This window comes from Anoplolepis gracilipes, chromosome 2, assembly GCF_047496725.1.
Source record: "Anoplolepis gracilipes chromosome 2, ASM4749672v1, whole genome shotgun sequence".
Taxonomy (NCBI): Eukaryota; Metazoa; Arthropoda; class Insecta; order Hymenoptera; family Formicidae; genus Anoplolepis; species Anoplolepis gracilipes.
The window spans coordinates 19,171,711-19,196,202 of record NC_132971.1 but is presented as its reverse complement, the minus strand read 5'-3'; the positions used below and the strand labels follow the sequence as shown (position 1 = coordinate 19,196,202).

General features: G+C 33.1%; 3 protein-coding genes across 5 annotated transcripts; 2 read left to right on the top strand and 1 right to left on the bottom strand.

Moving 5' to 3' along the window:
- Positions 1 to 11,494: 11,494 nt before the first annotated feature.
- On the top strand, positions 11,495 to 16,407 carry Nt5c (5' nucleotidase C). Of its 3 annotated transcripts, XM_072911078.1 has the most exons (9): positions 11,617 to 11,720; positions 12,953 to 13,244; positions 13,532 to 13,707; positions 14,263 to 14,490; positions 15,025 to 15,168; positions 15,241 to 15,398; positions 15,485 to 15,671; positions 15,757 to 15,897; positions 16,028 to 16,407. In XM_072911078.1, exons 3-9 carry the CDS (start codon positions 13,654 to 13,656, stop codon positions 16,382 to 16,384), a joined length of 1,269 nt encoding a protein of 422 aa, XP_072767179.1. In that variant the 5' UTR covers positions 11,617 to 11,720; positions 12,953 to 13,244; positions 13,532 to 13,653; the 3' UTR covers positions 16,385 to 16,407. The 3 variants fall into 3 exon arrangements, with proteins under 3 accessions (XP_072767178.1, XP_072767177.1, XP_072767179.1); XM_072911077.1 differs by lacking the exon at positions 12,953 to 13,244 and having other exon boundaries at positions 11,495 to 11,720; positions 15,028 to 15,168; XM_072911076.1 differs by lacking the exon at positions 12,953 to 13,244 and having other exon boundaries at positions 11,495 to 11,720.
- A 2,078-nt stretch (positions 16,408 to 18,485) lies between these two features.
- LOC140676218 (uncharacterized) lies at positions 18,486 to 20,881 on the top strand. The gene is made up of 4 exons (XM_072911080.1): positions 18,486 to 19,461; positions 19,729 to 20,012; positions 20,074 to 20,321; positions 20,571 to 20,881. The coding sequence occupies exons 1-4, from the start codon at positions 19,070 to 19,072 to the stop codon at positions 20,841 to 20,843; spliced, it is 1,197 nt and encodes a 398-aa protein (XP_072767181.1). The 5' UTR covers positions 18,486 to 19,069; the 3' UTR covers positions 20,844 to 20,881.
- Positions 20,882 to 20,970: 89 nt separating this feature from the next.
- On the bottom strand, positions 20,971 to 23,835 carry P58ipk (dnaJ homolog subfamily C member P58IPK). The gene is made up of 6 exons (XM_072911079.1): positions 23,641 to 23,835; positions 23,440 to 23,550; positions 23,114 to 23,313; positions 22,710 to 23,035; positions 22,278 to 22,624; positions 20,971 to 22,158 (listed from the first exon to the last, which is right to left on the bottom strand). Exons 1-6 carry the CDS (start codon positions 23,684 to 23,686, stop codon positions 21,740 to 21,742), a joined length of 1,449 nt encoding a protein of 482 aa, XP_072767180.1. The 5' UTR covers positions 23,687 to 23,835; the 3' UTR covers positions 20,971 to 21,739.
- Between the last annotated feature and the right edge of the window lie 657 nt (positions 23,836 to 24,492).

Below are 24,492 nucleotides of genomic sequence, written 5' to 3'. Positions count from 1 at the left end.
GACTCTCAAATTTTTCGATTTTCAAATTAATTTTTGTGCTAATCAAAGATAATTATAAGTAGATTACAAATATATGTATAAGTTTTAGAGTGCAGCCTTTTATTTCGTTTCAACGAAAATAAGATTTAAAGGTTGCAGTTAGATAGATGGACACAACACCAAAAATATAAAATTAAACATAATTTATAAAAACAAAACTTTTTTTATTCTACTTATTCTAATTATTGTTGATATCAAATGTTATATTACACAATCTTATTGGCTAGTATTCGCACAGTCGGATACTACAATCACCTAATGTGCAACATTTGATACCTAGTAGTATATGACAGGATTACGATTTTGTTATATATTATTTTGACGTAATGAAAGTTGTGCGATATAACCCTTGATATCAACAATCGAATAAAATAAATTATGTTTAATTTTTTATTTTTTACATTATGCCCATCTATCAAACTGCAATTTTTAGAGCTTAACTGCTGTCGAACTGTAATCTTTGCGAACATTCTTCTTCAATAAACTTTTTTAATATTTTGATAAAAATATTATTTTCTTGATTATAAATAAAATGATGATTCCTCTCTAAAAGACTTATATATTATTTTAACTAGGGAATTATACAATTATTACAACTAGTTGACGTGTCTTACGTTCTACAGTAACTTTATTTTTTCATCATTTTATTTCTCTCGATTGAACTTTCAACTGTTGAAAGTATCGCACTTCTTTCTGCGCCCTTACTATAAATTTCGTAATACGATCGAGTAGTGCATTCGCCAACAATAGCATTGCAGTTGGCTTTTCTCGCAACGGAATTCGAGCCGCATCGATACTGCGGGGAGAATCGCATCTAGCACTCCCGCAGCTTTTGCGAAGTGCATCCGGAATCGATTGGTGCCCGGCATTCGCAAACAGAATATTCGCTCACTGACGGGGCTAGATACGTTCTATCCTATCCATCAATTTGAACGGACCATAATCGTTCACTCGCAAATTCTCTTCATGCACATTAGCGTGTTGTACATTTAGTATACGTTCACAATTATTGTGTATTTTTTCTTATTCTTTTTCGCATCCTTTTGCAGAATAATCGTGTATTGAAACGATCTATTTTAGATTAAGTAATTTGTACGCAGTCATTATATCGTGATTCTTATTTTAGGACAAATATATATTTGTGAAGAATACTTTAAAAATCTATTGCAATCTAATTTTTTACTAATGTATGTGTTTACGAAAAAAATTTCCTTTTTTTATTGTTCCATTATAAATATATATTACAAAAACAAACATATCAAGAATTATTAGTTTTAGATTAATTATACGAAATGTCTGGACAAAAATACTGCATAATACTGCATAATAATATTGCACGTAATAAAACGATATTTCGACAATACTTCCATTTGCATAAGAAAAATGAAATTGCGAAAATACACATTAATCTGGATCATCAAACTCGAGACAAAGATAGATGTCTCGTACACTAATGCTTAATTACCAGCGCATTATTATCGTCGGTGCACCGTCTAGATCACAGTGACTTGCGAAATCTGTATCAGTCCGACCAGCACGGAGAGGACGCTCTGATTCCTCAAGCAATCAGAACATGGCGATCGGCGGCGTTCTCTGGCCCCGAACAGGTTACAATCGGGAGCCCGAAACCCGTCGCGTCGGGGCCGTCAGTCAGCTGCAATTTTCCGAAGTGTAACTAACAGACATCGAATATCGAATCGGACATATCGAAAGTATATCGCCGCCAAGGTTCAACCTTTTCGAAAGGTAATCGGTGAAACTCGTCGGCCTGCCCCTCTCGAGAAATGTGCACCAGGAGAAGCGAAGATACGCGTTTACGACTCCGAGAGGTACCAATTCTCTCAGGTGTTTGTCCGATACTCTCGCAGGGATATTTTACTGCCTCGCGAGAGCTGGTCGCTCGCGGATTATCGACCTGGCGCAAGCGAGTGGTGCACGCTTCGTACACATGGTTTATGGATCGTGGCCCATACTCGGATGTACCGTCGGATACTCGGCCAATGGAACGTTCCGAATAATACTTTTAGTTATATGTTGGCCGATTAACAAAAATCAGGACATGATGAGAGACCGTTTTCAGCACCGATAACGGCGGATTATTAATATCCTTCGAATGGTTACGGTATCAAAACTGAATCGCTCAAATAAAGTTTTAAAGCAACGACTTGATCCATTTTCCAGAAATAATATGCGAGCTCATATCTATCTATATTGTATTTTAGTATTATTTTATTAAAGATTAAATTTGACAACTGAAGAAGAATTTTATAAATGTTTTATAAAAGCATCAATTATGTTTTGTAAATCTTTCAAGAAAAAGAATTGAATTAGATCTACATTTTTATCATATTTATATCTTGTTGAATAATGAAAAAAGAAATTACTCTATAAAATGTTAAAGCAATCACTTATACATAGCATCATAAAAAAATTCACAATTAAATTTAACTGAAGAGGAAAATTTTATAAATGTATAAATGTCAAACATGTTTTGTAGTTTTTTCAAGAAAAAAAATGAAATTAAATCCATCTATATCTTTATCATATTTATATCTTTCTAAACAATGAAAAAAGAAATTAATCTATAAAAAGAATCAATTATACATAGCATAAGGAAATCCACATTTTAAACTTAACTTGCACAAATTTGCTACTGGTAAATTCACATAATTCTACAGAAAATTTACAATTATTTTTCTGTAATGAATCAATTTTCATTATAAATAATACAGTTATTTGACTGTTTACCCATAGGAAAATCAAACTGGAATTGACACGGCCAAACATTTAACGCTAAAGTGCGAACACTCGTCTTTAGAGCTAGATTGACATTTTCGTCCACCGTACATCATCCTCGAAGAGATGACGAGCGCGGGAATACCGCGATCTTGACGGTACCTCCGATCTCGTGTATACCCCGCCGCTCTCGGTTCTCGCGTGAACGCACGAGCGGCACGAGGAGAAAGTTTCTCGGAGCCAGGAAGTGAAGTAGGCCACGACTTTGACCGCTCGCAAGGTCCATACTCCCGTGGCACGCCACTTTGTAGTGTCTCGTTCCTTCTCCGGCCTACAACAACCGAGCCCGAGTACGTGTCGTATGCGTGTTTGTGTGCGGTAACGTCGTCGCACGATCATTCGACGGTGTGGTATGCGGATCGTCGACGACTCTTCTATCGTCTCGATATTCTTTCTCTACAGGGTGGCCCAGAAAAGGTGGAAATCAGTAGCAGGAACGTATTCTTTGACCAACGTCCAGCCGACTTTCCCTTGACGAAAATTTCAATCGAGCCCTGATTACGGAGCGTCTCAATTTTGTAGATTCAAGCCTCTTGTAAACGAGCGTCGGAATATTTTGTACTTATCCCAACTTTTTATTTGTTTTTAAATCTTATTTTGCAAAATACTCTGTCATGACTAAAATTTCAGTTTAATTACCAATGTAAAATAACAACAAACAATATTCATTCAGTCTCATATTTGCGTTTTAAAAACCACAGTCGCGTTCGTTAAACAAAAGAAATATTTTCGACTATTATACTCGGGAAAATTTATACTCGGCGTAGAGGTGATAATGTATTCTATTACGATTTTAATTGAAACACACTGTAGTCGCGGGGTTATAAGCCGGGGCAAGCGTTGCCTATTGAATTTGTGTGATAAACGGAGCCCTTTAATCGAAATTATTTATTATAGCATCGCGCCGCAACGATGAGCCGCATAAATAACTTGTTACCGTAAAATGAGGAGGAGATATTTCGTATTTGTGTTAATGCCCTGCTAAAAATATACGTAATTTCAATAATATTTTTTATAATCATTTTGCTATGGTATACCATGTATTTTGTAATTTAATCTAATTATGCTTAAAGGAAGGATTTTGCCTAAGCAATAATAGCAAAAATTATGATAAATTAATTTAAGGTACATAAAGAGATGTAATCTCTTTTTAATAACTTAATTAAAATTAAATGATTAGAAGAATTTTCTATTTGGTTAGAGAATTATAATCTAATGTAATCGCGCGAATCACGAATCTGTTAAAGTTGACATATCGATATTTTGATTCAATTGTCGCGTGTTAAACGTCAATGCGACAGTAACTATTTAATGCATATTAACTATACGTAATATATAAATTGATGATTTTATATATATATATATATATATATATATATATATATATATATATATATATAATTATATGTATTTTATATTGTTTTCATTAAATTGTAAATCAGATATTTCTAATCACATATTTCTAATTATATAATTTTATCATCTATGTTAAAAAAGTACATAATTAATAATTAGTCCTATGAGACGATAATAAGCTATCTCACACGTTTGTAAGACGGGTTTTCCCAACCATTACTTTTTTTCTTCCAATTATGCAAGACAGAAACACGACAAAAGAAACGAGAATCAGTTAACGCGAGATGTACAACTTAAAGCTTGTTACGTCAGCTGCTTATTGCAATGATACGTTTCTATTGTGCTGCCTGCGGTTAGAACGTATAAAACTGAATTGTCTCTGCCGATAGCGAATTGGTCATAAAATACTATTTTCAGATACGTCGATCAGACACATGCTTACCCGACTAGGTCAAGGCTGTTTTTCCATCCGGTAAGCGTAGAGAGTTGTCGTTTCGTCGTGCCTCATAATAATATCATTATATATTTAAATCTCCAATATATGTTTAAAATCTTCAAGCGACAAATTAACATATTTACGCTCATTAAATTTTCGGAGAATATTTAGCCCTTTCAAATCTATTTTTAAAATTTTTTAAAATCTTTCTTAAACATTGTGTATTCCTTATCTGATACATGAAAAATTGGTTTAAATATAGTACACTTTAATATAAAGTTCACACGTATGGGATCAATTGAAACCTAACAAGAAGATTTCTACTTGTACTGAAAGGGCAGTTTATTGCTTACAGTTCATTGCTCTCTCGCTTGCTGGGATGGTAATTGCACGTCTTGTTTGCCTTGTTCTGAGTGATAAATATCCTGCTATTTTCCGACCTATTTTGTCGCGTGCAACTAGCGTTAAAAAATCACAAGAATTATTAGGTGTTTCTTTTGATTACCTGCTCTTTTGTTGAATCAATCATGCATTCACATGTATGTGACGCCAAATCTTGGCAGTCTTAAACTACGCAAGATAACATACGCTATCACCCTTGCAGCGTTATCTTGCATAGCTTAAGGAGGAAGGCGGCAATAAAACACGGTGCATGGCTCAATTTCTTACGCATCAAGTCACACGATAAATGTAAGAGTGACGTCACGATAAGAAAGTCGCGGCCGCACTTGTGCAAACAAGTTGGAAATATATGTTAAGTAGGTTCCAAACAATGCCCTCATTTGCCGAATATATTCGATAAAAGTATGCCGTATTTATTTAACAATCTTTACTTAATCATCATGAGTACAATAAATGTCATGTACTCATCCCCGAATTGCGAATTCGCTGTTACTTTAATCCGTTATGATTTAATATTCGAAGAAAATTTTCAGACCCGTTAGAAGACATATAGATAGATAGCATCATCGTTTAAAAGAAAGAGAGAGACATCATATATGTACTTATAGCAGTTGCACTAAAAAGTCAACGGTTACGGTAAACGCTCGAAAAATAGGATAAACTCGAGACGAGCAAAAACACTTCACGATCAAAAAATCATGTTCAATGTTCACGAATCGGTCACGCTTTGCCGCCCAGATCGATCGCAGCATCCTTCGATCAGCCATACTTTCTCCGCGCGGACTCTTGCCAGAAATCGACGATTATCGGCCAGCGATCCGGATTCATCATTCATTTAATAACGAGAAGTAATTGTAAGAAGGAGACCGAAAAACAGATTCGAATTTTTATGCCGCTGACTTGACTCGCTGATTATTGTATGGCTAATTTCTACACGATTTAATTAATTTATATATTTTATATCCGAAAGCTGATATCAATAGAAATCAATAACATGCTGTTTTATCTCTATTTTAATGGAAAAATGGTTCTCTGTAATTCTATATGTATGTTATACATTATAAATTAATTTTAGTAAAAGAGAAAGTATATTAATAAAAAAAAGATTAAGTCCTTATTCGAGAATTCGAAAATTTAAAATTTACATCAATGTATAATAATTTGATGTATGAAACTTAAAGGCCCATAATAATATCAAAAAACATCCCATATAATTTAATAATAGATTCGACTATAAAAAAATGCCAGTTGAAACATTTTATTATAATTGGAAAATTAATTTCCCCTGTGTGTTGCTACAAAATACTTTCTAATTATTTATGTAAAGTATTTTAGCACAAAACAAGGATGTTTACAATATATAATATTGTGCTTATTTTACTGTATATTCTTTATAAAATATAAGTTCAGATAATGCTAACGAAAAATAATAAATCATTGTAAATTATTATAAATTGGATTGAGAGTGTAAAATGATCATGATTCGCGATCTTTGCGGGCAAATGTCAGTTCAATGCACCTATTATAGAACCGCGCCGAGAAAATGCCCGAAAAACAAGACAATTCGCGCAATATCGTGATTACGTCCCCGCGTCGCAGCGTCCTCCTTTTCTTATGGTGTGGTATAGTTGGCAACACTAGTTAACGTTCACGCACTTGCATCGACGATCGGCCACCAGTGAGTGATAATCGCGGAGTAGGTCACCGGAACAGCGCCTTTAGCGATCTGCGTTCTTCGCCACCTTTGCGCCGTTCGCGCGCGATCGCGCACTCACACACTCGCGCATCCTTGAGTGACGCATACTGCAATTTTACGTGTCGCACGTGCACGTTAAATGTGTGCGACTATAGAGAAAAGATATTAATTAGACTTGAGCCTTTTAAAGCAATTTCCATCAGCAGTGAGCCGAAGATGAGTTACATCTTGAAACTGAAACAACCTAGCGGTTTGTGTCCTCCTTAAATATAACAGACATTGCAAAATGTATTCTATCAGCACTAAAGCGTATCTAATAAAATATTTTAAAAATTGCAAAATGCGTCAATTCCGATTATGACAAATTTAAGATAAAAATCTATATAATTATAGAGTTAGCTTTATAAATGCACATATATAAATAATTCAAATAACGTTTTAAAAAAGTAAAAAAATATCAAATTTTTTAATTTTTGAAATATTCAGAGATTGCCCAAGGAACATAGTTTTATGCTTTATGGAATGCGATTTTATATTATGCTTCAAAGCATTTATGTTTAACTAATTTTCTGACTAACTTTTATGTTTTTTTTTTCGTTATTTTATTTGAAGCCCTTGATATGATTCAACACATTTTAAAACCGTTTCTGTGTTTAAACGATCACCGTTCATCGCTATTGTATTATATAGTTGCTGTTTCAGACACACACGTTATAGCAAAAACGTGTTTGCTTTAAGCGATTTTGCATTATCCACGTATGCCGAGTTTTAGATTACACTTCATTGTCATTAAAAGAGAGAATCGCACTTCCCGTACGCATAAAGTCTCCAGGCACCATTAACACGGTCTCTCTGATTGTAATTAACCAAGAAGACAAATACGAGCAATTGTTATAAAACTGTAAGGAGTTAAAATGCGAGCGATAAAAACCGAGTCAAGAAGTCATCCGTGTGATGGGAAATGCGACAGTATCTTTATACAGGAAGTACGCATACAATTCACAATTTCAGGCATTCAGGAGAAAATCTTAAAAACATCGTCTTCCGGCTTGATAGTGATCTGATCTAAAGAGCGTTGAATGTCCCAATTGTATCATACAAATAAGAAAGAGTTACATTCCTTTATAATTTTTCATTTACCATATGCATGAGAAATAAATATCTAAGAATATTAAATTAGTTTATCAATGTTGTCTTATTAGTTTCTATTATATTCAATTTAAAAAAAAGCATTGTTTTATTTATAAAAAATTAACAACATAATTAATAGCAAAATTAACAGCTTGAAAAAAGTGCATCCATTAAAGATATTTCTGTAAATAACTATAAGATCGTCGATTTATTTTTGTAAAAAAGATGAGTAAAGTTTTAACTTATTGTTAAACCAATAGGTTGAATCTTATTCGTGACTCTCATTTATTTTTTACTTAATTAATGGACGCGTTTACCGAGTATCGCTGCAAATTCGACGATCCGCGAAGAAATAGATGAGCTTAATGACCGCAAGCTAAAATTAGTGTGAACCATTAAGTAACAGATTAATGCAGATCGAAAATTGCGAGCGTAATTATCAGCTAATTAGCGTATCTCGCTCGCATAACTCATTACATCTATGTGATAGTAATATTACCGAGATATAAACGTACATAATTCGGCAAAAAAAGAAAGAACCATTCATAGAAGCATTCATAAATCACTCGAGAAATTCTTTTCAAGCATTTTTTGAAAAACGAGCACTCTCGCAAAATTTATCTTTCTCCAAAATACTTCTTTCTCAAAAATTCCCTCTAATAAATATTTCTTACATTTTACTTTAATTTTACTTTTTTATTTTACTTTAAATTATCTTCCTAGCATAAAAATAACAAAAATATAATATAACGATTAGAAATACCAAATTGACATTAATCGGAAATAATTGATACAACGGAGGGATAAAATTACGTTGAAAAGCATTAAATAATGTAGGAAGTTGCAAGCATAAAATTTAACTCTCCATAAAGGAGTGAAATAAAGCTGCTATTTTTAACATGACACAATCACGATGTAAAATTTGCGATCATCGAACGAACGAGTCTTCAGCAGCAACAACGTTGATTCTGCTGAAACTGTCAATATACGAGACGCAGAATGTGCATTCAGTGCCTCAGGGTATCACGGAAAATGTATGGGAAATTTTACAGAGAATATTGTGAATGTACGCATACTTTGTTATAACGTAAAATTCGATTGTATACTGTGAAATTGTATATTTGAAGTCGAAATTCGATGACTAGTATTTTAAAAATTCGATCGTAAAAGTTTGTAATTTTATTCGTCTCATTTTTATCAAAGGGCTCTAAAAAAATATCCGCATACATTTGTCAAATATGTATATTTTTATAATATGACGTTTATTAAAATATTTTTCTGAGTGATAAGAGAAAGAGAGAGAGAGAATGTATATATATATATATATATATATATATATATATATATATATATAATATTATTGTATTACTTTTTTGACCTTTATCTTTTATGTATTTTTTTATTATTTTTTCTATAATATCAGTGATAGACATAATAAAAAAAATGTTATGTAACATTCATAATCATAATTATATACCGATATGGTAATCGATCGCTGGAAATAATGCTCTCGCAGAGAATATGTACGATTAAATTATCATAGAAGAGTACGATGACCGGGGATCCAAGACTACGTTAGATTAAGGTAATGAGGTCGCGTGTCACCAATAGCAGCAGGATGGTTAGATGCGGATATGTTGGAAAATTGTGCAGCTTCCGACATCCATCGATCAAAGCGCAGTGAATAATCATTTTTGAATATCATAAGCCGGTGTTATTCTGCGACAAGATTATTAACTTCACGGCGCGATTTCTTGTTTCAACTACATTTGTATCGATAGTTGCAAGTAGCACAGGACAAAGAATACGTAAATAAAAAAATGAACTATTTTACAAAATATCTTTGATGGTGTTTAGCCGTATTATCGTACGAAGCACATCGCTTAAAAGCCGCTTGTAACACGCAGTATAATTCATTCCTTCGTATTCTCTCATCCTTCCATTTCATTAACCGATGATTTCCTATAATTTTACACCTAAGCTAATCGACTCGTTTATCTGCCTTTTTTATCTGATCTTTTAAGTAAATCGATAACGGCAGAACATGAGGATGCGAAAGAAACGAACCAAAGAAATGGACGGATGACACAATCGCGATCGTTAATCATACTATCGACACTGTCCGCTCGCGGCCACCCATTAAATATGGAAACGTATAATCGGTACCGGTTGCAAGCGCACGCGGGTAGTTTCTCGCGATTAGGATCAGGTGCAAAGTGTGTTAAGTATCTATCCTAGAACATTCTCGTATATGTTGCACGCGGACGCTACAGCAGGGATATCTGGGAATATATATATATATATATATATATATATATATATATATATATATATATATTTGCGTCGGGCGCCGAGTATTTAACTCACAAAAAAAAAAAAAAAAGAAAACCTCCACATGAGATCGCTGCATTCAAATCACGCAGATTGGATTCGTGTGGTAATTAACCCAATTCTCGAGCTAGCGCGAGGAAAATATTAAGCAAATAAAGGGGAAGGGAATCAGCCACAGAATACAGATCCCGCGGGCAGATATCGTCCGGTTGGCTTTCTAAAAGCGCCAAAGCGTTTCGAACATTCGGCCGACCCTAATTGGATATCTAACGTCACGTAGCACGTTAGAATGCACGAGTATTTTAATAGCTTGGAATTGAACCAATCAATTTTACTCTGTCATTTGAGAATAAAATAAAGGAGAAATGTGACATTTTTTTCTTTCCCAGAAATACAGCTCATTTAAGCAATTTTTTGAATATTCGAGAAAGGGAAGAAATAAATGAGAATAAAATGACAGGAATAAATACAGAAATCGATGAAGAATGCTATCATATCATTATAATAAAGCCTGTTTATCCCGAATCATTTCGTCATGATAAAAGTAATTAGTAATGCAAATCATAACGAAAGATGTCGTTGAAAAATCTGATGATTAGAATCATTTTACAGTATAAATATAATAAATAATATTAAAGCATCCTAAGAAAATTTTAAAATATTCACTAAATGTCTCGTATAATTCTTAAAAATCATCTCTTTAAAATTTAAAGTATTTTTATCACAAACACAAAGGTGTTATCTAATAATACAAAAGAACAGAAAATTTTAAGATATCTCAAAACTTTCTTGAGAGCGTTTCAGAATGTTTAAAATATTACCTTAAAATAGCCACTTCGTACTCGACGATACCCGCAATAAGAGACGCTGCGATTTCTAAATAATGTTCTCATCGTATCGATGTATATCACGTTTAAACTCATTGAGTACAAATAGCAGTTAACACGCTTAATAACCCTCCTGTTATATAAATAATATTCCGTATATATATCGCGCGCGCAATTACAGTGATTTACGCGGGCACTTTGCGCGCGGCCTTGAAGATAATAAACAATCGAGAAGGGAATGTCACCTACGCGACGTAATGAAATCGACGGAGCGCATCGAGCGCGTCGACCAATAAAAACGCGACGTACAGCGGGACAATCAATCGCGAAGATATGAAAATGAGATAGTAACCAAATGGCACAGCCAATCATCTTCAACTTCCGATTACCGAGTTATCTATCTTACGTTCCTTTCCTTAGTTCGTGACGGCGCTTCGATTCAAATCGGCCGCCCGCGCAGAACGCCAATCGCCGCGCGCCGCCGCGACAGTCGCGTCGCGCGCCCGCCAATCGTCCGTGATGTTCCACGCGAGGATCGTCGTGACAACTTGTCGCGCCGCGGAAACTCGTCTCGCGCGGCTATGTCAGATCAGCGGGTCCTGTGGAGGGTCGAGACGCGTGGTGGGCGATCGCGCCCTCAACCGTGGTCAAGTGTCGCGCGAGGTTATGCGCGAGAATTATCTGAGAACGTTCGACAAGTGCAAGTGTGAGTATCAAAACGGCGGTCCGCGGCCATGCCAGTCGCCGCGTCGTCCGCGTCATCCGCGTCGTTCGACGTTCGACGTCTAAATACGTCCGTCTCGCTCGCACGATTCCGCGCATGCGCGAGTCTCCGTCTCGCGCTCACGACGTGTGCGCGCATCGCGTTCGATATATCGATAAGATGCGCGCGTGCGACCTTGACACGGCGCGCATGTCGAAAGAATTACTATTATTGGCACGCGGATTTGTCACCCCTCAGAGGGGGATGCGCCGTTACGCGTATTTAGGAAGGAAGGGACAAGATTTAATTAAATCTCGAATTTTTTATGCGGATAAGAGAGATTTCGTGTTGTAGTATTTTTAGGCGACGATGAGGAAATTCATTGCGATTCTGGCATGCTGCCGAGTATTTCGCCACGTGTTCGAGAGTAACTATTATCGTGCACGATTAGTCTTTTCCTGTTATTCACAACATACCTTTGAAGGACGTTCAATATTGCCGATTACATGCCTTGATGATTGTAAAAAGAAATCTTTTTTTTTCTTTACGCGATTTTAAATGCAAATTGTACAAATTGCAAATTAAGGCCCGCTATTATACGTTTAAATAAAAACACGTTATAATACGTTATAGTATATAAGATATTTGTTTATTAAAAACGTTTATTAAAACGTAATATTTTCACGTTTATTAAACATTTATTGAACGTTTATTAAATATTTATACGTTTCGTTTATAATAACGAATTTAAAGGTATAAACGGTTTCTTAGTAAACGTTTTTCTGAAAGGGAATGGATGAACGTTGAGCATTTACATATATATTCGAAATACGGAATAAAATCAAAGCCCTATTACAACGCATATTTTGTCACTTATATAATTAAGAAATTAATGATCGCGTATATATTATTATTCATAAATTCGCGGAACGTCAATAAATTATAGAAACAGAAAGTTTTATCAAGAAAAGCATTTAGTCCGATGCACATTCACATAAATTTGTTACGGGTGTGAGAAACATGACATAATGCATCGCAAGATTTAAGATTAAAGGTATCTCATATCTCGTGCCAAATTGTTCGTGTTGACAAACTTATTAGTTATACTATATTTATCGTTCTAAACAGACGACCTAAGACGTGCTAAGTCACATCAAATAAATTATTCGAAAGAACAGATAAAAAAAAAGTATAAATTATTGATGAGGTTGCTATCTTTTCCCATTACTTTTTAGCTCATCGGATATTCATCTTAATTAATTAATTTACGACGGCGCCGAAAAGAACGACATAAAGAGGCCGCATAAAAAGAGAGAAAGAGAAATAAAGAGAGAGAGAGAGAGAGAAAGAGAGAGAGAGCGAAGGATAGAACAACGGAGACAGATTAGATTTAGATCGGAGATCGGTTTCTCACGGCACGACGAAAGCAGAGACGAATGTATAGGCAGAAAAATCTAGGACAGTGAAAATCAGCTTGTGTATCTGTAGAATGAAACGAGAGCACCGCGCGAATTGATCGCCAATTAGGTCTGAAAGAGTAATAACTGTAGTTCTCATATCATTCCAATTAAGGACCTTAAATTCGCATGGAATTCAGATCAAGAACAATAACGATGTATTTAGAAGATTCTAATCTCTTTCGAAATATAAAAAAAGTTTATTATAAATTCTATTTTATTACATATTATTTATTACAGATCAGATTTTTTTTTTTATTACATCAAATTAAGATATGCGATTCAAACATAATTTTTTAAAAATTGCAAATAGGTATCTGTAGTGTTGTCAATTTATTTATATTGTTTCAATTTTAGCGAAAAAACTCCCGCAAGATGTAAATCCGAAAGGTGTATTTGCCTGCAATGAACTTGATTTGAAAGAGGTCCAGGTCTATGGATTTGATTACGATTACACGCTGGCCTGTTACAAGCCATCCATGGATTATTTACTTTACAATCTGGGACGCGACATGCTCATTAAGAAATATAAGGTATCTATTACATTTGTGCGATACATATATCAATTCAATTATTCATTAAAAATATCATAATGCTTATATCCATGTATTTTCTTGTGTGTGTGTTCTTTTTAATATATTCTCTTTTAAATGAAATACAATTATGTGCTCTTATACCATAATAATTTAAATGAAAAAAATTATTTTTATACTATAAATATGTCTTTAATTATACATACGTTTAATTGTAGATAGGAAAAAGTATATGTGTGTCACGAGCTCATATCTTGCATCTATTTTATTTAATAAATTATTTAATCATATAAGTATAATATTTAAAAAATTCTTTAATCTCATATATATATATATATATATATAGTGTCGGAAATATAATCTCTATATTTGATCTTTATATTTTATGAGAAAGTTGAAAGAATTAAAAGTATGTACAAAACTTTGTCCCATTTGCCTTCATCTCAAAGTACTATTCAAAGCTACTCAGAATTTTTGCCAAATCAAAAGACAATTATATTTCCGATTAGAATTTCATCTTGAACTTTGCTTAAACTCATTTAATTGCCCCTTCAGTATCCAGAGGGAATTGCCAATCTGGAATATAGAGAAGATTTCGCCGTTCGAGGCCTCCATTACGACATCGAAAAGGGTCTCTTGCTGAAACTCGACAGTTTCTTGCAAATTCAATTGGGTGCCGTTTATCGTGGTTTGCATCCTGTACCCGACGATGAAGTCCTCCTAATCTACAAAAATAGGATAATACCAATAGCTTACGTGGAGGCACCACACAAACATTCTCACGTAAGTTTATTATTGAGAAAATTGTAAATTAAAATTAAAAATATAATAACGCGTTAAAAGAGTAAGTATATGTAACATGAAATGGCATGATGCATTTTCCTTCTAAATAAAAACAATGCATGGTCTGCTTAAAGCTGTAAATCTGTTATATAAATATGCAAAATTATTTTTTTACGAGTTGATAAGAGATTTTTTTTTTTTTTTTTTTTTTTTTTAATTATCAAGAATTTTTCCTTAAAATTTCTTTCTTTTATACTACGAGAAAAGAAATAACGATTCTAAAACTTACAATTTGTTTTATTTGTAAAGAAAACTCTTTAAAATATATTTAAAATGCTTAACTTTCTCTATTTGTATGTATCAACATGTGTATTTTTGATGATGGATCGTTTTATTGTGCAGAAGGTGAGTATTATATATATATACATATATATATATATATATATATATATATATATATATATATATATATATATTAATGTTTGTGATATATATATATAAATTTTGGAAAAGATTCTAATTGTACATTTGTTTAAGGATGGTGTACATCGCACGAAAATGGTTCAATTAGCCGATTTATTTTCGGTACCGGAAATGGGTTTATTGTGCAACGTTATGGAGTACTTTCTGCAAAATCACATTGATTATCATCCGGAGATATTGTTTAGAGACGTTAAGGTAAACTGTATTATCTTGTAACCGGTGTAATTCTGATAATTATTTATACAATTAATGTTGTATAATTTCTAGAATTCTGTGCAAAGCTGCCATCCTATAATGCATCAACTAGTGGTGGAAAATGTGTCTGAATATCTAGAACAGAATAAAGATTTGAGGAGATTTTTCGATCGACTTCGAAAAGCTGAGAAGAAAATGTTTTTGGTCACAAATAGTCCTTTCCATTTTGTGTACGTTTCTCAAATATTAATAATTTTAATGCAGATAAAATATTTATAATATATATAATAATTAAACAATTCTTAATATTTTACAGTAATAAAGGTATGCAATTTTTGGTAGGTGAAAATTGGAAAGACTTTTTCGATGTAGTGATTGTTCAAGCGAGAAAACCAAGATTTTTTACCGAAGAATCACGACCTTTAAGAATTTATGATGAAGTTAAACAAACACAATTATGGGATCGAGTCACTAAGCTCAACAAGGGTATCATATATCTTGAAGTGAGTCTCTCTGTTTCAATATCTTAGAAAATTACACACTTGCAAAACTACATTACACATTTTTAATAATGATGAATTATTTTAGGGAACAGTTAAACAACTTCAAGATATGACTGGATGGCGAGGGCATCAAGTATTGTACTTTGGCGATCATCCCTACAGTGATTTGGCGGATGTAACTTTAGAACATGGTTGGCGAACGGGTGCTATAATTAAAGAATTAACGGTAATTTAAACAAAATTTTTATTAATTTTTTCTGAAGAAAACAAATTTGCTATCGCGAAAGAATATTAAAGCTATAAAATTAATATAATATAAATATACAAAGTATAAATAATTGCATATTATGTTACAGCATGAAATTGAAACCTTAAATGATCCAAAGTTCAAAGAAAATGCTAACTGGCTTCAGATGTTAACTGGTGTAATTGAGGAACATCAGGATTATGAGGGACCCGAAGTACAAGAAGAGCTAGACGAATGGATGAAAGAACGGGACGAACTGAGAAACGAGATCAAATCTGTCTTCAACAAACAATTTGGTTCAGTATTCAGAACATATCATAACCCGACTTATTTCTCCAGAAGATTGTTTAGATTTGCCGACATTTACATGAGTTCGATCACAAATCTCTTAGAATATTCCACGAGTCATACGTTCTATCCTAGAAGAGGTGTAATGCCCCATGAATATACCAGTTACTTCGTGTAAAGTGTCAATATTTTAAAAATAAACACTCATTGTTCTTACGCGAGTAACAGATCCTTTTAGAGCGTATAATCAAAATATTTCACATTAAATGTTGAGTTGATAATAATAGCATTTTCAATCATGAAAAAAGATCTATTCAACGTCATAATGTAGAAATTTATTTTGGAGCAACGAGGAATGCTTGCCCTACACAAATAACTTCTGCCTTATAATAGGTATATATATATGCATAATTATATACACACACATACATGCAATGAAAATCTATATCGATCAACGTTAATGCGCTTTTACAGCCGCGTAGTTATAACTAATTTGCATTGAAATATAATGTATGTAAACGCGATAAAATAAGCTATATAGATTACGAAGGCTCTTACATTATTATTACCATGACAATAGCCATATTATGTAAAATGAAGTGATATATCACATTGTAACGAGTAAAATGCATAGAATAGGAAATGAAGTAAGAGCCGTAGGCAAAAGAGAGCAGCTATAGAGAATAGCAAAGTATTATTGAACTATAAAACGCGTTAAATATTTTAAAAACTAGTGATTACTAGAATTTATTGTTAGTAAATTAAGTAAGGAGAAGAAATAATATCATATCTAATGAATTTTTGCGTGATAGATGCAACTTTTAAAGAAAATGCCAATTTTTAAATCTTGTTAATATTCAATTATTTTTGCAATGAAATTTACATTTGTTGTTAAGGTATAATAAATTTAAAATTTTTAATGAATTTTTGAATATGATATATATTGTATATATAAGCAGCAAGTACAAAAATATATCGCGCACGCGATATCAATCCTTAACTAGGATCTATATAAACTACATTAAAATTTGTTATTATTAATTTTTATTTAAGTTTCTATATAACTTTGATTATTTTTTTATATAGAAATATACGAATTAAAATAAATTTTCGATTAATATGCCAATAAAAAAGATTACATTATTTGTCATATTCTGTAGAATGATTGATGGTGCACTATACTCCTTAAATATAGTTATTAAGATAATATTACGTGTTCAAAGATTTTAGTCATTAAATGAAAAAAATTGCCGATTCGTATTTATCTAATGTATTTGTAGACTAAATAATGTATCATTGTTATTAAATATACTTTTATTTTCAATACAGCTGACGAGATCCTAAATGTGACAAGCAAAGAGAAAGAATGTTTCTTTTCATTAATAATATTTATTTGTAAAATATGAAAAAACGTACGTATTAATTATTATATATAAATATGAAATGATCTTTGCTTGTGACGTTCATATGGAATTCGAGATTTTTCTTTGTTCGAGATTACCGCTCTATATAGTTTCAAATTTTTACAAACTTGACAATAGCAAAAATTCGATCCAACAATATGACTTGGGAGGAAATTAAACCCAAGATTTCTGTACCAATATTTTGCGCTCTCACACTATGTATTTTTCTGGTAGATGTACTAATTGACGAGAAAAAATAAAAGAGACAGAAAGGTAAAATTCGTAGGTTAAATTTCTGTTAACGATACAACTATTTTTATTCATGTCATAATTTTTAAGATATTGATTAGCAGTGAATATCGCAATATAATTAGTATTTAAATAATTTAATAATTTTCTGAGATAATTTAATAATATTAAAATCGATTTTCTTTTCCTTAAACTTTTATTTAATATTTAACTTTTTCCATCTAAATTTTTGTTTATTTAACATTTTTAATTTGATATAAAATGGCCTAATATTATGTATAACTGTTATATATTATTAGCACAACCTGACAATATGATAAATGAACTAAAAGTATCTCAAGACGTACCTCAAGCATTTCAAAAGGATATTGCGCTTAATAGATTATCGTCGATAATTGCTCAACAAGCTCGTAGGAATGTAATCATCGTCGACGATGCGTCAACGGATGGACGTGCCGTTGAGAAAACATTGAAACAGACAGCCGACACGTTCATGCAAAATATGAACAAAGTCTCTAAAATAAACATTAAAGACAAAAAAGTAAGATTAATGTTATATCGCAGTGAAAATCAATATAAATAGAATTAATCAAAGTTTAATTATACTTATATTACATATAATGAAAAATGTTTAATGTATAGTTAGAGAGAAAATTATATCTATAAAGTAAAGTACATATATAAATGCATATTTAGAAAAATAACGAACTTGAAGACACGAGGCAACTGGCTAAAGAAAACTCTCTTTCCGAGACTTTCTCAGCAACATTGCAAGATGAAAAATTAATAAAACAGAAACAGCATGAAAATATAATCACCGACCGTGGAGCTATATTTTTATCATCTAATATTCCAACTACGTTGGATACAGCTAATGAACTTCATCATAAGGTAACAAAGATAAAAATTACATTAAACAGAATTATTTAAATATTAAATTATATATGGAAAAAAATCCATGGCATAAACTGTAAACGCAATTTGAAAAATTAAAAAATTCGACTACCGATTGGTACTTTTTGATGCACGATTTCAAATTTAAAAAAAGTATTTTTTTATATTAAATGCGTCATTCTACACATATATAATATGCAAGGTTTTAAAGTGAAACATAATTCGTAATGAGAAATCCATCTTGCTGAAAAGATCACTTTACTGTCAACTTTAAATTTAAACTTGATTTAAATAATCTTCAGCATAACTCGTCTCGCATGTTAATAACATCTATTATTCAGCCGTTACGTCTGATTGAATCGCCTGTAATAACACCTTCGGATCAATCTGTGGAGTCGCTTGAGGATGCATCGAAAAAAGAAAATTCAGAGAATATCGGAGTGCAAAGTATGAAGATGGAAATTTCGTCGACCGACTCGTTCACTCCGTTGGAAGCGGCTGCTATATCATGCGTCCTCCAAGAATGTTTAGATCAGCTCGCCATAATAGGGTTCATGATACCGGCCAAGGTTGATCCACGTTGGGATGACACGTTTAAGACGATCGACGAGATGTATGGAGTGCCCGATGAGCCTAGAAGGATCTTCAGAGAAGATATGGGTCTGCTACCAATCGTACCTACAGAGGCTGAAAAAATGCAAAGGGATAGGTGCGCAAAAAGGCGCACACTGACATTTTTCTAATACATAATAAATAATGATGTAAACTCGACATGCTCTAATGTCTTTAACAATTTAAAAACAAACAAAAATAAAATAATATTCCAAAATATCCTTTTCAGAACTTTTGTGTGCTTATACATATATGTATTATATTTAAATACAATATTTAAATATACTAAATATTTAAATATAATATTTAAATATATTAAATCTTTCGTAATTTTCATGCACACCTTTAACGAATCTGTATTTAGGAATTATGTGTACCAAGTCCTCGAAAGAGTTCTTCACGACATAAAAAACAATCGCAGATTCGATAGTCTGCAAAAAGAAATTAATAATATCGCAAAGAAACAGGAAGGCGAACGTAATCTCGAAGCAGATACCGATATCTGGCTCAGCCAAGCTAAGGAACTCCAGGAACTGCTGGAATCTAACAAGAAAGCGAATGAAGAGGACCGAAAAAACACAATAAAACTCACGCAGGAAAGCGACGTGCAAGTTGACCACGCGATATTTTTAAACAGCGGAAAATTAGGTAAAATGCATCATTTACATGTATTTATATAAATACGATTCTTGATCGATATTATGCTTAGGCTACGCGGAAAGATGGGAGAAGGCCAGATTAGACCAACAGGAACTCAAATTGTTCCTACAAAAGAAAGAGTTATTAAACAAATTGAGCGACTACTCGAAGGAACATAGCGCGGAACAAATTACATCAGCGGAAATGAACGCTTACTTAGAGGCAGATATCAAAGAGAAAGAAGAGCAGGTAGCTATGTGGACGAAAAGATATAACGAGGAAATTGTGGAACAGCAACAGAAAATCGACGAGTTAAAGGTATATACGAAGATTAATGTAAGAGAGTAGTAATATTTTAGTATAGCAATAGAAAAACATTATTTATTCGCATATCAGGATTCTTTCTCTCTCCGAGCGTCAAAAATATATATAAGTAAAAATAAATATAATTATTAAAATCTAAAAAAAAGTCAAACAAAATTGTATAACATAAAAAAATGTGATGTAAATGATAGTATATTTTCAAATTTTTAGATTACTTACAAGTTTGCATTTTTGTTTTGATAGCATCTTATAGAAGAACAAAAATTAGAAATGGAAGAAATGCGTGCTTTGATAGACAAGCAACAAAAATTGATCGAAGAATGCATCGCCGAAGAAGAAAGATTGCAGGAAGAAGCGAAGCTGAACAGAGCTGCGACTATTATCCAATCGATATGGAGAGGTTACATGGTAAGACAACAATTAGGAAAGTACAAAAACTTACTAAAACGATTGAGAAAACGAAAGAAATTAAGCAAACAGAAAGAGCGTTTGATGAAAAAAAAAGAAAAAAAGTAGTTAGCAAAACAAAATTGACAAAAAATGAGAACTTTAGCGCCTGAGCAAACAATACAAAGTTCGACGTTTTAATAATCGCTTACGCTTTCTTTACATGTATATTAATAATTTCAATATATCTCTGTAATGATATATAAATTATTCAAATATATTTTTAAACAAATATCTCAGAAATACAGTATTTACATAAAGTTTTGACTCACACTCATGCAAACGCACAGCTACACATTATGTGAACATTACCGAGTACGAATACTGTATGCGCAAAAGTAATAATATAAATATTGATCAAATATATTCATACTCGATAAATGTGCAATATCTTTCGAATTCGATCTAATTGTTGCACGTTTCCAAGCTAAAAATGAATAGCCGCTGAAATAATCAGTGGCAGTGTGATGATTACTGTACATACCATCCGTGTGTACTGCAACACGTGGAACAATCACAATTTTATCAGTAGCATAGTATACAGATCGATAGTACAATGATAAAATTATGCCCGACGGATGTTTATATGAATTGAAATATATTATATTCATCGTTCAGTCTGTATGCATGTACTAGATAGAGCGAGTACTGTATTATAATTTTTGCAGTAAACATAGTGAGCGATTAAAGTCTATTTTTGAATCTCTTATTAAACGCGTTCCGGGATATGTTCGTTACCCGGTATCGCTAGATAGCCATTGGTCTGTGTTTAACGACTCATCGATTTGCTCAATTACAAAAATTCTCCCGAATTTGTCCGACAGGTTAAACACGCGCGATCTCCATCGACGACGTAGCAAAACGAAATTCGGGCTAGGGCGAAATAAAGCTACCGTCGCTTTTGAAGTGACGGACGTTAAAATTCGAGAATAATACTTGCACTATTATGAGATTTTATGACGCGTTTAATTAAAGTGGAATTTAAATTGGAAGGGAGAACCATGGAAGTGATGGAATTCCTGGAAGGGATTGAAACCCTGCTGATGTCGACCCGACTCCGGATCTAAAGGATCCTCGCCTTGATCGAATTTCGCTCTCTTCTCATCATCTGTGAGAACTTCTTTGGCAGCAGCAATGTCAATGAACTTCTTCTGTGCACGCTTTTTCTCTTCGCCTTCTTGGAAATTATCAGGATGCCACTTCTGTGCTTGCTTACGATACGCCTTAATAATATCTCGCTTGTTTGCGTTTCTCGATACGCCTAAAATTTTATAATAATCTCGGCTTTCCGACAGTTTCTGACGTTGTTGCGCTTTTTGCAATCCTTGCTTGGCTCTCTGCATATTCGGTTCTATCTCTAAGGCATCCTTATATTCTCTAATGGCTGTTGAAAAAAGAAAAAACAATATGTTTATTACATTACACAATCATCATCTAAAATGGAAAACCTCATATACACGCTTCATCGTTATAAAATACGCGAACTGAAAAGATGTAAATTACCATCGTCGAACATTTCCGCGGCGAGATAAGCTTCCGCGCTGTCGCAAATCAGATCCGGTTCTCTTTTGATTTTCAATGCCTCTTGACAATTATCGATCGCATGAGTTGCATCAGAAATGCCCGTGTAACATTTGCAAAGATACTGAAAAGCTGTAAACTGTACATTCTTTTCATTTGGCTCTTGCGTTAATACACGATCAGCTGAATCGATGCATGTATCATAATCCTTTGTATCCTCTAGTGCTGCCCTTGCATCTTGTAGCAACTTATTAATCTTTCTGATCTTCTTATAAAATGGGAAACATTGTTTATGGTCTGGGTCAAGTTTCAAACACTCTCGAATCTCCCTGAATATTTATGTCAGATTTGAATAAACCAAATTTTATTTTTTTCGTTTTTTTATTAGCAATATATATATGGCTAATTACTCACCTTAGTGCCTCATCAACTTGTCCGAGACGATACAACCATGTCGAGAGTTTAAAGAATCCTTCTGTATTATCAGACAGCAATTTTGTGGTTGAGCGTATATCAGATATAGCACTCATATAATCTCCAAGGATACGATAGCTCTCTGCTCTTAGTTCTCTAAGATGAGAGGACCACGGACATACTTCAAGGATTCGAGTGATCTGCTGTACAGCTGTTGCATGATCACCATTGTATATCATCACATCAACTAGTTTCGTTTCTTCCCTAGCTGCGTATAACCTATTTAAGGCATTCAAGGCATCCGTATTAGTTGGCTCTACAGATAACTGGAATAAGAGAAACAAGGATAAATTTCTATATACAAACTATAATTTCATATACGAAATGTATAAGAAGTAACATACGATATCTTGAAAGTCTATTTCAGCCTCATCAAAGTGAGCTTGCTTGAGTAGAATGTTACCACGCTGTAATCTCCCTGGTGTAAAGTCTGCCTTTAATTCTAAAACCTTATCAAGATCAAGGAGAGCGAATTTGGCTTTACCTAATGCTAAATAAACTGTGCCTCTCTTATAATATGTCAGATAATTGGTCGGATCTCCCTCTGAAAAAAAAAATTTATTAATTTTCTATTTTTCTTCTACGCTGGCACAATTTAGTCATCAATTAAATTCGTTTAGTGATGCAATTTAAAGATCGAGCGCGCGTTGCAATATCTAATTCAACTTACCAACAGCTGCATGATAATGCGATAGTGCGTCCTGTAACTGGCCCTTCGCCAGGAATTCCCTGCCGTATTCTAGATGTTTATTGATCTCTAATTGAGAAACACTTCCGACCACTGAAAAACCGCCGTTATCAATTGCATGCGAGCACAAAGTCAGATATGTTCAATTATTTAAATTTTATGAGAAAGGTTAGGAATACCTACAGTCAAAGGTTAAATCCAACAGTACCATTATCAGAAGACCGTGCATGACTGAGAGGAAAATTAATTCACCGATTTCAACGAAGCGACGTTCTAAACGAGAAAATTATTCCGAGATCACGACGAGAAAACCTAATGACACCTAACCACCCGATAACACAAAACTGTCCAGCCACGCCGCCATTGCGTCGTGGTCTTATGCGATTGGTGCCACGCGCATCGTGCTTCCCCCACCATCTCGAGTCAAATTTGGTCGAATCTGATAAGCGAGTTTTTTTACGTATCGCGGGAAAAATTAATGTTGGAAATTAACAGACGATTTACATACTCCAATAAATAATTTTTCTTTAACAAAATGTAAAAAAAAAAAATTTATTAGGTTGGGCACGATTAAACCGATATAAAATAATACACATATTCATTAAGAATAAACATTTCGTGTTTTTATTTAAACTTTGTGTGCATAAATTCGAAAAATATATTTTCTTTTCATATATAACTATTAATAATACATTTATATATTTCTTATTATATTTGAGATATGCATCTCTTTTAATAATATATTTACAAGTATTTATTATATAGTTTTTTAAATAAAACTATCTCACAATTTTCTATTTGTATATAAAAATTTTCGAGTTTCCAAAGTAATTAGCAACAAATGATATTTCACGAATTAATTTCTACAAATATAAACAGATAAAAGTGTTATTTTTCTCTCATTTATCTTGATATCTTTTAATCAGAATTTTAATACAATGCTTGTGAAAAAAATCAAATCAACTGCAAAAGATGTACAAATTTTTAAGATACGGTCAAATTTAATTTGTTTCGCTACATTATGTATAACATTTT

Bases quoted from the DNA above. Each gene is read 5' to 3' on its own strand.
- Nt5c (XM_072911076.1), top strand. From the start codon at position 11,534: ATGTTCCACGCGAGGATCGTCGTGACAACTTGTCGCGCCGCGGAAACT. The intron at 14,491-15,024 runs GTAAGTTTATTA...GTACATTTGTTT, and splicing joins CACCACACAAACATTCTCAC to AAGGATGGTGTACATCGCAC. The intron at 15,169-15,240 runs GTAAACTGTATT...TATAATTTCTAG, and splicing joins TATTGTTTAGAGACGTTAAG to AATTCTGTGCAAAGCTGCCA.
- LOC140676218 (XM_072911080.1), top strand. From the start codon at position 19,070: ATGTTAATAACATCTATTATTCAGCCGTTACGTCTGATTGAATCGCCT. The intron at 20,013-20,073 runs GTAAAATGCATC...TATTATGCTTAG, and splicing joins TTTAAACAGCGGAAAATTAG to GCTACGCGGAAAGATGGGAG. The intron at 20,322-20,570 runs GTATATACGAAG...TTGTTTTGATAG, and splicing joins AGAAAATCGACGAGTTAAAG to CATCTTATAGAAGAACAAAA.
- P58ipk (XM_072911079.1), bottom strand. From the start codon at position 23,686: ATGCACGGTCTTCTGATAATGGTACTGTTGGATTTAACCTTTGACT. The intron at 23,036-23,113 runs GTATGTTACTTC...CTCTTATTCCAG, and splicing joins AAATAGACTTTCAAGATATC to TTATCTGTAGAGCCAACTAA. The intron at 22,625-22,709 runs GTGAGTAATTAG...ATAAATATTCAG, and splicing joins CAAGTTGATGAGGCACTAAG to GGAGATTCGAGAGTGTTTGA.